Source organism: Mandrillus leucophaeus, unplaced genomic scaffold (assembly GCF_000951045.1).
Source record: "Mandrillus leucophaeus isolate KB7577 unplaced genomic scaffold, Mleu.le_1.0 Scaffold1036, whole genome shotgun sequence".
Classification (NCBI taxonomy): domain Eukaryota; kingdom Metazoa; phylum Chordata; class Mammalia; order Primates; family Cercopithecidae; genus Mandrillus; species Mandrillus leucophaeus.
Genome location: NW_012098499.1, coordinates 23,873 through 36,993, shown reverse-complemented (window position 1 = coordinate 36,993; position 13,121 = coordinate 23,873). Strand labels below are relative to the sequence as shown.

At 38.5% G+C, this 13,121-nt stretch overlaps 1 protein-coding gene across 1 annotated transcript in view; it reads right to left on the bottom strand.

Annotated features, from left to right (window-relative positions):
- The window catches only part of LOC105538921 (serine/threonine-protein kinase 32A), a 55,429-nt gene that overhangs the window by 23,898 nt on the left and 18,410 nt on the right, over positions 1–13,121 (bottom strand). Inside the window, exons 2-3 of the mRNA XM_011978951.1 lie at positions 12,495–12,584; positions 2,413–2,510 (exon numbers count right to left, since the gene is read on the bottom strand). Coding sequence (XP_011834341.1) covers positions 2,413–2,510; positions 12,495–12,584 — 188 coding nt within the window. The remainder of the gene's footprint in view (positions 1–2,412; positions 2,511–12,494; positions 12,585–13,121) is intronic.

Here is a 13,121-nt window from a genome sequence, read left to right as displayed (position 1 = left end):
CTCAGCCTTCTAAAATGCTGGGATTATAGGCATGAGCCACTGCACCAGGCCAGCTGAGATTTCTAAGCAAAACTTTGAAGGAGTAACTTGCTTCCTCCTGCCTGCTTATAGTAAAATGTGAAAGGGAATGTTTGAATTGGAGAAAAAATAGTTAAGCAAAAAGCAACCCGAAATTGAAGATTTCTATCCATATTGCAGAAAATGAGCAAGACTGTTCGGAAGAGAACACTAGAGTGTAGCTGAACAACCAGTTGATAGACATAGAGGGCATAGCTCATGAACTTAATTAGTTATCTCAACAGAAGCCAGAAAGAAAAAAGGGATTATACTAGCAGATGCCGCCAGTTTGAATTTAAGGAGATAGAGAAGGTGGCACGGAATGAAGAAAGGCTGTCAGACTTCTTGGACTTTACGGGCTGGGACCGTAATGCTATCCAGCTGTGAACACGTGATATCCTTCAAGTAAAAGGAAGAAGGATCATGAAGGTGATTCAGATATCATCAGGGCTGCCATTCCCATTACACGTCCAGAGTGCACTGGCTTGGGGAGCAGGGTTGCCTCCACCTCAGTTTCAAACGGCAGGACTACCACCCAACAGAGCTGTGTAGGCAGAGTCTTCACAGAGAGCCATGTGGGTAGTGCCTTTGTATAGAGCCATTTAAGCAAGTCCCCTCTCCCCATCGCCACCCATGAGAGTGATGCTCCCATGCCCATGTAGATCTAGAGGGCAAACCAACAAACCAAAAAGACTATTCTCAAGTTTTAAGCCATAATAGAATTTGCTTTGATATGTTCTGGACTTGTTTAGGAGCTGATGCCCCTTCCTTCTTTCCCATTTCTCTTTTGAAATGTTGGAATGGGATTGTCTATCCCACAGCTATGGTACCATTGTATTTTGGAAGCACATAACTTGCTTGTTTTTGTTTTTTGTTTTTTTAGTGATGGGGTCTCATCTGTAGCTCAGGCTGTAGTGCAGTGGCAGGATCATGGCTCACTGCAGCCTCTACCTCCTGGGCTCAAGTGATCCTCTCACCTCAACCACCTGAGTAGCTGGGACCACAGGCATGCCCCACCATGCCTGGCTAATTAGAAAAAAAATGGTTTTTTACACACAGGGTCTCCCATGTTGCCCAGGCTGGATATTATATTCCTTGAGCTCCTAGGCTCAAGGAATCCTCCTGCCTCCTGCCTCTTAAAGTGTTGGGATTACAGGCATGAGCCAGTGCCTCGCCACTTGTCTGCTTTTATCAGTTCACAGCTGAGGAGAAATGTTGCCTTAGGATGAATCATACCTTGAGTCTCACCCATACACAATTTCTATGATGTTTAGATGAGATTTTGGACTTTACAGTTGATACGGGAATAAGTTAAGACTTTTGGGACTGTTGAATGTATGTATTTTGCATGTGAGAAGGACAAGAATATTGGAGGGGTCAAGGATAGAACGTCATGGACTGAATGTTTGTGTCCCACTCAAAATTCAGTTGAAGCCTTAACCCTCAATGTGATGGTATTTGGAAACAGAGCCTCTGAGAGGGAATAAGGATTCGGTTAGTTTATGGGGGTAGGTCCCTCATGATGGGATTAGTGGACTTATAAGAAGACAAAGATCTCTCTCTGCCATGTGAGGACACAGGAAAAAGGCTGCTGTCTGCAAGCCAAAAAGAGACTTCACCATAACCCGACCATTCTGGCATCTTAATCTCGTACTTCCAACCTCCATAACCGAGAAAATAAATGTCTGTTATTTAAGCCGTCCTGTCTATAGTATTTTATTATGGTAAGCAGAGATGACTAAGATATAACCTTAGGAGCGTATTTCCATTATGTAATAGTTTGCACAAATTGTATAAAATATGTTTCAGCATATTTGTTTTCTTTTCATCTCTTTTTTCTAGAAATGAGTTTCTTAGTTTAAGAAATGTTCCTTTAAAAGGAAATGACTCTAATTTGTCACTGAACCCAGAACCCAGGAGCCAAGTGATAGAAATCCAACACGACAGAGCATGAATTGTGTTGTATTAATAATTCACACTAGCCTTGGTGAGGTATGTCTGAATTAGAGTCCTGTACTGTGACTGCAAAATGAACTTTCTTTAAATAAACACAGATATTTACACAAGATATTTAGTGAGGTGTATTGATTTCTCCTCTTTGGGAGTTTATCATATCCATATTATTCCTTTACTTTTAACTGTGTAATTTAATGTTAATTGACTTGGTTGGTCCCATATGCGGGACAAATGAATTAACCTGTGCAGAAATCTCAAGGGGTGTTATCAACATCACATGGCATAGTCGATTTCAGCTTTCAAGTGAACCGATTGGTTCTTAGCAAACAACACATTCTTTCATTCTAAAATAGAACTTGCTGGAAAAATAACCAAAGAGGAAATGCAATACTACAGTACCCGGCCTCTCAGCAGTTCATATGCCGTCACTCCCAGGGACCACCAGTCAACAGCAAAGGAATAGCCTGCTCCTTTTCTGGAGCTGAACATCTCGGGTGCTGAAAAACACGAAAAATTAGACCCGTTTCATTCCCTGAGACGTTAATATTATATTTTCTCAACATGTTCCTCCAAAGGAGAATTACCAGGATAAAAAATATAAACACTTTGATGGATGTTTATCATCCATTGCTAGATTGCTCTCAGCAGGCAAACATTTCTGATTTTCTAATCTCTCTCAGTAGCCTCATTCATCAGCCAACACACACAGGCACGCATAGGCCTTCATGGGTAAACTCTTCTCTTATTTAGATCATGCACTGATTAAAATGTGGGTCCTATTGGGCCTCAAATATGTGGCTCGCCCTGAAATCAAGAAGGCTAAGAAGATGTTATTTGTTTTGATTGGGAAGGTTTGAACTAAAGTATGTAAATTTCTATAACATTTGCAGACAATGCTCAGAATTTGGTAGAGCATACATTGGATAATCTCTCTGTCTCAGAGTCACCTGGAAGCAGCAAGGGAAACACTTGCAGCCATCTATTGGGGATGAGGGAGGGAGAAAAGAGGGAGCGAGCATTCTGGAGCGTGTAAGGTTTTACAGTAGCTGTGGGTTCTTTACACTTTCTGACTATAATTCTTTCAATTGATTCCAATGGAAGGCAGAGCTACAGTCAATTTTACCCCCAGAGAGGACCCCCAAGTTATGCATTCTCTAAGCACTTTGACACACCATGAACCTTTTACTTACCCTTCTGAGAATAAACCTAATTCCTGAGGGATGTAATAGGGAGAATGAAGCACAAAGCAATGGCAGGGAATGCTTCTGCATGCTTACCACTATATTCTTACTGTCTAGTACAGAATCTTGCATTCAGAATCACTGGAGAGAAATTTGTTGAATGAATGAACAAATCAACTGCTCAAGCAATAGTTGTGATCATTAGCTCTGCAGCTGTGCTGTCTGGGTTCAAATTCTACCTTCACCACTTACTGTGACCTTGAGAAAGTTGGCAGAGTCTGAGAAACAGCAAAATCAGAACAATAAGGCAATCTTCCTCTTTTCTTTCTTTCTTTTTTTTTTTTTTTTTTTGACAGGGTCTCACTCCATTGTCCAGGCTGGATTGCAGTGATACAATCATGGCTCACTGTAGCCTCGACCTCCCAGACTCAAGTGATCCTCCAACCTCAGCCTCTCGAGTAGCTGGGACTACAGGTGGCTACCACCACATCCGGTAAAATTTTTGTGTTTTTTGTAGAGACAGGGTCTTGCCATGTTGCCCAAGCTGGTCTTGAACTCCTGGGCTCAGGTGATCCACCTGCTTTGGCCTCCCAAAGTACTGGGATTACAGGTGTAAGCCACTGCACCCAGCCAATAAGGCAATCTTTATAGAGTTAGAAATTAACAGTGATAATCCATGTCAAAGTCTCAGTATGATGCCTAGCACTTATAAAGTGCTGAGAAACATTGGGTATGCTTCTAGAGAGGCAAACATTCATAATAATTGACCTGGTTGAAAGATATGTACGACTCATCCCAAGCCTCCTGTATAAAGTGCTGGTTCTGGGCAAAGGAAACTGGTATGACATGGGTCCTGCACACACAGGTTTGCCCTACCCAGTGCACTCATGTTCTTTTTAAGTAAAATCCTGTGGATGACATCCAAGTAGAGAGGTAGAGTGTTTACATCCCAATGCCCAAGACTGGCCCTGACTATAAGAGCTTGATGCAGCAGGAATAAGTAGGGCTATTTCCCTAGAGCATTCACCTCTCATGCATCACTGCATCCTTTCTGCAAGTTACAGCTCCCAATGCAATTTGGGAGATAATGGCCCTGACCCCACACTACTCCCACAGATAGGATGGACTACATTTCTGCTTTCCCTTCTCAGTATCTCACAACAAGTCATATCAGATAGTCCCCCAGGTGACGGGTGACAGACACGTCACTTAGAGAAGCTACAAAGAACTTTGAGGGATAATCAGAGCCACTGTGCTAAGAAAATGCCTATAGAATAAACATTACTCTAAAAAGGTATGTATCTGTCATATTGGATTATCCTTGGGGTTTACATGAATATTCTTTTCACTTTCTTTCTTTCCTCCAGCTTTATTTATCCAGTATTCCTTTTTATCCTCTTCTACCTGGTCTATTTTCAGGCATGAAAACATTTTAATACACATTTATTCATTCAGCAAATATTCATGGTATGCAAGGCATTGAAGCATTTTGGTGGAACATTAAGAAGAAACTTTATGACAACATACAAAAACATAACAGGTGAGTAATTCTTTTGAGCCCTCAAATAGCTGAGAAATCGGAGCAGGAAGATATTGAAGGGCTTTCACCAACCCTTCAAGAAGATTCCCTGCACCTAAGAGAGTACTAAGAGAGTTGGAGAAGGGCTAGGTGTCCTTCAAAAAAGCCACTGAGTATTTTGTTTGGTATTGTTCCTTAAGTATTTCTATACATATATTCAGAAAAGTAAACAAAACACTGCAGAATTTAACAAAGAGTTATAAGCAAATGTCCATATAATCATAATACAGATCAAGAAATAGAATCTTGTCCCCATCACTGTGTCCCATTCTGTTTATAAACCTAGAGGTCACTGTGCTAAATTTTATGTTAATAATTTTCTTGTTTTTCTATATAGATCAATCTCTATGTACATATTTTTAGACAATAGTTTAGCTTTGCCTATCTTAAATAGCTCCCAGAAACTGTGGATAAATTGCCTAGCTACCTATTTATTTGTTTCAGTGCTTTATAATAAAGGAAACATCAACAAAACAAAAAAAATCTGTTCCTTGTATTCTATAAAATTCCATTAAATTAAATCCTATTAAATCAAATCGTATTCCTTGTATTCTTTGGTGTCTTACTTTTCTTACTCAATGGTATGTGTATAAGATTTATACAACTTGCTCCATGTAGTTGAGTTTGTTCACTTTTAGTGCTATATGAATATACTGTAATTTACCTATTTATCCCATTGTTGATAGCCATTTGCGTTATTTTCAGTTTGGGACTATTGTGAACAATGCACATTCCTATACATGTAAGACTCCTATAAGTGCATATCTCTTTAGAGTGCATTCCTGGCAGGGGAACTGTTGGTGATAGGAATGTGTATCTTTTCTGTGTACTAGAGAACACCAAACTGTTTACCAAAGTGATGTATAAATTCACACTATGACCAGTATTAGATCAGGGTTCCTTTTGTTGAACATCCTTACCCACACTTGGGAATAACTGACCCTTTATTGCCAATCTGGGGAGTGTGTAATAGTATTTCACTGTGGTTTAAATTGGCATTGTCTTGTTTACTAATAAGCTTGACCACATTTTAATATGTTTATTAGATATTTGGATTTCCATCATTTGGTTTTTAGATTTTTTTAAAACATGGATAGTAAATTTTGGTCAGGACATAAAGAAAGGGACCCAACACTAATCTATACATTTAATGGAATTAATTCATGGAACTTTACAAAAATGATCCTAAATTTCATCTACAAGAAAAAAAATTGTGGAAGTAATATTTTTGGGAAAGAATGAAGAGAGAGTCCTGCATCCCATGTATTAATCTATAAAGCTACAAGATTTGAAATCTACAGAATATAGATGTTAGTACAAAAATGTATTTAGTTTATGATGAACATATTTCAAATCAGCATGGAAAGGGACTTATTTAATACATAGTCTCAAAACAATTATTTAATAATCATACAAAAATAAAGTCAGATCCTTGCCACATATGTTCAGTCAAAATAATATACAACAGAGTTAAGTAAAAAAAATGAAAGCATAATCAGAATAAAAATATTAAGAAAACACATCTAAAATCTGGTAAGAAGGCCTTGCTAAGAATAGCATCAAAGTTAGAAAACATAAAGTAAAAAGACAACTGGCTTGATAATATTTTTAGCAAGCTTTTCATGTCAAAAATAGGCCATAAAACAACAAATTAAAAATGAGAAATTATATTTGTAATGAAATGTACAACAAATATGATACACTAGGATTTCATATTCCAAATACACAAAAGGTAAGAATTATTTACATAATTAATAAGAACTATTGGAATAGGATAAAAGTATTAACACCTTAATAGAAAAGGAGCAAATAATTTGAACAGCCAATTGACAAAAGAAGTCAAAGAAATACTGTGGTGATGTTATAATGCGTATCATTATTACTTATCTTTTTTGGGACAATTAAAGATATTGATAGTGTAGCACTGATGAGAATGCAGGGAAATGAATATCTTCAGACACTTCCAGAGCAAGTACAAATCGATATGAATTTTCAGAACAGAAATATATTACCATGTAAAGCCTTTGACCAGAAATTATTTTGCTCTTTTAACTAATCAAATTAATTAATTAAGAAATAAAAATTGCATATATTGTATACAACACTATGTTTTGAAATAAATACATTGTAGAATGGCTGAATAGAGCTAACTAACATGTGCATTACCTCACATTACCCACATTACCGTTTTCTGTGGTGAGAACACAAAATTTTCTTTGAGTAAACTTCAGTAAGAGAACACATTATCATTTTTGAATGAAAATTTATCACAAAGAAATAACTAAGTTCCAGGACATAATTCTGCTAACAGGATTTTTACTACAAATTTAAATGTACAGGTTGAGTATCCCCTATCTGAAATACTTGGGACTAGATGTGTTCCGCATTTCAATTTATTTTTTCAGATTTTGAAATATTTGCACTATACTAGTTGACCATCCCAAATCCCCAAATCAATCTAAAATACTCCAATGAGCATTTCCTTTGAGCGTCATGTTGGCGTTCAAAATGTTTTGGATTTCGGAGCATTTTGGATTTGGGATTTTTGGATTTGGGATGCTCTACCTGTATTTCAAAATGAGAAACAACCTAATATTCAACAATAAAAAACTGATTAAGAGAAGTGGGTTTCCATTTTTAACAGAGGCATGTTTATTGACATGAACAAAGGGACAGTATTGCAGCATGTAAAGAGTTAGGGCTCTGGCATCAGAGCCCTGTGACTGTCTCCAGCTTCACATTCAACAAGTTTCTTAACCTTTCAGTCTGCTACTTTCTGAAGTGAGAACAATATATACTATAACAATAGTACTGTATATACAATATACTACAATAGTTATATGTTAATATATTATACTGTAACAAAACTGTAACCATAGTACTGGTCCCACAGAATTGTTTTTAGTTTAAATGACATAATGCATGGAGTTAGAACGGTGCTTAACATTTAGGAAGAGCTCAGCAATGTCAGCCATTCTACCTTCATCATTTGTCACATCATCATCCATGTCTCAGGCACTGCATGCTTCTAGACTTGGGTTTAATTTCATGCTCTGCCAATCACTTGCTGTGTGATTATGATCACATGACTTACTCTCTCTCTGGGCCTGATTTTTTTTAACGTATAAAATCAAAACAATAGTAAAACCTCTTTTATGGGGTTGAGAGTTTAATAATAAATGTTAAAAACTTAGCAAAGTGCTTGGAACAATAAATGTTCAATATATGATGCTATCATTATTATTACATTATAAAATGAAGATTTAGGTTACATTTAGCATGATCAAATATTTTAAAAACGTAAACAGTGTGTGTTTGTGCTTAGGAAAAAAGGTCTGGAAATAAACCATAAATATCTATTGGCAAAGGGATTAATTTACTTTCCTTTTGCTTACTAGTCCATAGTGAACTTATTTTATATATATATATACACACACACACACATGCACATACATATATATATATAATTTGGAGGAGAGTGTTTTAATTGGTTAACTCTAAGTAATCTGGATTATATTCACACAGGCAAAGGAGAAGAGAGAAGGAATAATGGAGGGACCAGAGGGAGCATAGAGGTAGAAGACAATAAATTGTAAAAAGCAAAACTTCCTTGCTGGATCGAAGGTGGTGAAGAACTGGCATACTGTCTTATTATTTACAGAGCTATGGAACTGATTTAAAATATGCTCAACATCTTGTGTTAGTAGACGAACATTTCTCCAATCTTCATTCAGTATTTTTGTTAGTTATTTTTCTTTTTAGAATTCTTTTTGTTCTTTCTGGTGAATTGCTACTTAGTATCCTATGGAAGCAATATAAAATGGGTGCTGATAGATTCGGTAGATTCTACCAAATCATTGGGAGCATAATTTTTAAAAAGAGACAGCAGACTTCTACCTACAATACCTCTGCAAAAGACTCCTATTCAAAAGGTGGAGTGTGGCAATCACATAATCATTTTGGAATAAGGCAAGAAACATTTGCAATATGTTAGCCTAACTAAGTTGACTCAGAACCATTTAAAAACCACAGATAAAAATATTTACAAATATATATTTTTATTTCTTGCTAAACTTCCTTTTAAGAAAAAGCTTGATTTCTCAAATCATACAGAGCTTGATTTAAATTTAGACTTTTCAGTTATTAACCATGTGATCTTGGCCAGATTATTTAGCTTCTGATTTTTCTCATTATAAAATAGTGATAAGTATAGTCTACCCCATAGGGCTGCTGAGAAAAATAAATGAATAAATGAATGTAAAACATTTAACACCTTGTCTGGTCCGGGGAAAGATTTCAAGAAATATTAGTCATTGTTAATTACAAGGGTAAAAGTGGAAGGTGCATACAATTTTTCCTAGATTCCAATTCCCCAGTTCTATCTTGTGAGAAGACTAGAAATGCCAACTTTGAAAAAATTACATTATACAGATATTATACTTAAAACCACTGGGGAGAGGAAAGAAAGGTGGCCTCCTCGTACTTCTCTCACCATGGAAACCAACCCTGGAAACCCAGATGCACATTTTCTGATTTGGCTCCAAGAAAATAGCCCTTAATATGGAAACCCAGGAAACCTGGAGAATAAACTCATCAGAGCAGCAGGCTTGGATATGCTTTTTTATCATCTGAGTACCATCGGTTTTAGGCAGAAAATAGGCTGAATTATATGTGTCCATTATTTTAGAAGTGACAAAAGAGATTTATTCCCCCCACTGCTAATTGGAAGCCATGAAATTTGCAGTTGTTCAAATATTATAGAAAATAAGGCTCTTTTTTTTTTTTTTCTTATAGAAGATTTCTGTTGGAAAGTGAGGTGGCTCTGCATGTAGCGGGTCTCTTTTCCTTTCTCTCTCTCTCTTTAGTTACATGGGGGAAGAGAACGAAATATTAAAAGAAAATGGCATTGCTCTTGTCCTTGATTTCAAGCTGAAATATTTTGCCTTCGAATTACTCTGACCATACAATTCATTCCACCCCTGACTTAATCCCACCAGTTGAAACAGCAACATCACCTGCTTTAAGCATCTTAACTAATTAGGGTAAAGCATGAGTAGTTGTTGTTGTTATTGTTGTTTGTTTTTTCTTTTAAGATGGAGTCTCGCTCTGTCGCCAGGCTGCAGTGACTCAATCTCGCCTCACTGCAACCTCTGCCTCCAGGGTCCAAGCGATTCTCCTGCCTCAGCCTCCCGAGTAGCTGTGACTACAGATGCACGCCACCATGCCCAGCTAATTTATGTATTTTTAGTAGAGACGGGGTTTCACCATGTTGGACAGGATGGTCTCAATCTCTTGACCTCATGATCCGCCCACCTCGGTCTCCCAAAGTGCTGGGATTACAGGCGTGAGCCACCGTGCCCCGCCAAGCATGAGTAGTTTTTAGTCTATCATCTGACAGCAACTGTGCAGTGTCTAACTCCTTGTTTTTGCTGGGTAAGGAGCTCGCCTAATGATAGCTCAGTCTGTTGCCTAGTAAGTTTTAGTCGTATTTGCTTACTACATTTACTTTAGATGCTTTACAATTCAGTTCTGTGAATTTTAAAACTATTCTTATATCTGATTCAAAGCTCCTTCACCCACTCCGCTGGACTGGTTTCAGCCACCCCGGAATGGAGGTGGAGGACTGATCTGGCTCTCACACATGTCCTTCTACCTTTTCCTAGAAAGCACTATTTGTTTTAGGACATGAAAGAAGGGTAGTAGAGGCAGAGGGGTCCTCACACATGTGCTACCCCTGCAGAGTAATCTCCCTTTAGGGGTCTGTGGCAGAAGTTGTGAATCCTAGCTACACAGAGGAATTACGCTAAGAGCTTTCAACCACCTTATGCCTAGGCTCCACTCTCAGTAATTCTGATATGTTGAGCTCTACTGGGACTTGTGGTGTTTTCAGGAAGTCACACTGACAGGAGCCTCCCTCCCTTCCAGGCTATACTCCTGGGCCTTGGAGGGTCCCATGTGAAGCGGGATCACAGCCTATAGCTAATCCACCTCCCTTCTCCCCAGCACAGTCACATTCACTGCATACCTGTCTCCTGCTGCTATGATCCCCAGAAAGACTAGCCCCCAAACTCATCAACCTTCCATGGCCAACCAGGCTGTGTTAACTCCAGGACCAGTCAGCAAGTCCAGTAACTACACAAATATCTAACCAAGAATGAAATTCCAGGTATCTCTTCTTGCAGTCACTCTAATAATTTACAGATAATTCTTTTGAGATCTAACTCACTTGCCTTAGGAGCAACCACAGGGAGAAGGGAGGGAGAACTCCCTCTTTCTGAACACTGTGTGCCCCTCAAGGGCACTAGCTCTCTCCTTACATTGTTGGGGTTGGACAGGAAGTAACGCTAGTTCTGCTAAAAACTAGTTCTGGTGTCTATGTAGAGATGGCTGCTCCCAACAGGTGAACTTAGAGTTTGTAGTTGATTTGTTACCACAACTAAACGTGAAACCGACTGACAATTTTGCATCTAACACTATCTTTTTGGTCACCCCTTAGTAAATGCTGAATTGTCAAGGCAAAAACAAGTTCCTCACCTCGCTACACACAAGATACTACAAAGACATTTAAACTTTCTGAGGCAGAATTTCCTCACCTTTATTTATTTTATTTAATAATTTATTTGCTTTTAGAGACAGAGTCTCACTGTATCACCCAGGCTGGAGTATAGTGGCATGATCATAGCTCACTGCAGCCTTCAACTTCTAGACTCAAGCAATCCTCCTGCCTTGGCTTCTAAAGTTGCTGGGACCACAGATGGATGCCAGCATCCAGCTCCAGAATTTCCTTATCTTTAAAAAGAAGAATTCATGGGATTGTTATGGCACTATGAGTAAATCTAAAATTATAGCTGGGAATGCATTTTGTAAAGTTTATAGCTCTATGCATGTAATGCAGTATTATGTAAATAATGGTTAAAATAATACTTTGCCACTTATTGCCATTCTGCTTATTACTGTTTCCTACTTCTTTGTCTTTTTTTGTTTTTTTTTGTTTGTTTGTTTTGTTTTGTTTTTTTTTTGAGACGAAGTCTCGCTCTGTCGCCAGGCTGGAGTGCAATGACACAATCTCATCTCACTGCAACCTCCGCCTCCCAGGTTCAAGTGCTTCTCCTGCCTCAGCCTCCCAAGTAGCTGGGACCACAGGCGTGTGCTACCATGCCCAGCCGATTTTTGTATTTTTAATAGAGACGGGGTTTCACCATGCTGGCCAGGATGGTCTCAATCTCTTGACCTCATGATCCGCCCACCTCGGCCTCTCAAAGTGCTGGGATTACAGGCTTGAGCCACTGCACCCCGCCTTGTTTGGTTCTTTTTTTTTTTTTTTTTTTTTTTTAATAAATCTGCTCCCACTAGAATGTAAGCTCTAGGAGCTGAAGACCTTGTTTGTGTTGCTTTCTACAGGGTCACTGGCATCTGAAACAGTGCTAAGCACACAGAGACAGTTAGTAGGTATTTAAAGAATTAGTTAATATTTTGTTAGGAAGTGGGTACAAATGGTCTTCCTTGACTCATGAAATAAGTTTTCAAAATGTAATCAATGGTCCTTTCCTATCAACATCATCTTGGGTGCTTGCTAGTGGAGAAGACCCATGAAATCAGAAGCTCCACAGATAAAGTCAGACAGGAACTTATCAGTTCCAGCTTCAAGTCCCAGATGATTCCACCTATAATAGATTGTGTTTACAGGAATGAAAAACAAAAGCCACTCATGAAACCCATACCCATGTAAGGCTTGGTGCCAGCCATGGTGGTAATCTGTGTCTCCCTGGGCAGCATCGCAGCAATGTTGAAATCTGTGATGTGCACGTGCCCTGCAGAGAGAGAAGAACCACACAGAAAGTTAAGTTCCATTCAACCCAGTGGCACAACCATGCTTCTAAATGAAAGCACCCAATTCGTCTGTTAATTCTTGTAGGCTAGTTGCAGTCCATCTCAAGGCCAGTATGGTCTTAAACCAGCAATTCTCCATTTCATGATATGCAATGATTAGTCTCTGTAAGTCTGGAGTTCAGCCTCAGAAAGTTTTACCGTTAGTAGTTAAGAATTTGTGGTTAGATAATTCTAGTTAGGCATATTTTGTCTGTTGGTGACATTTTAAGTTGGTTTAGCCTATGAATATTATGAAGGAGACAGCCACAAGATACTCAAAGTATCACGTTTCCAAACATCTCTTGCAGGATTATTTTTTTTAAAGAGTCAAACAGGCTGAGTACGGTGGCTCACCCCTGTTATCCTAGCACTTTGAAAGGCTGAGGCAGGTGGATCACCTGAGGTCAGGAGTTCGAGACCAGCCTGGACAAAATGGTGAAGCCCCGTCTCTACTAAAAATAAAAAATAAAAAATTAGCC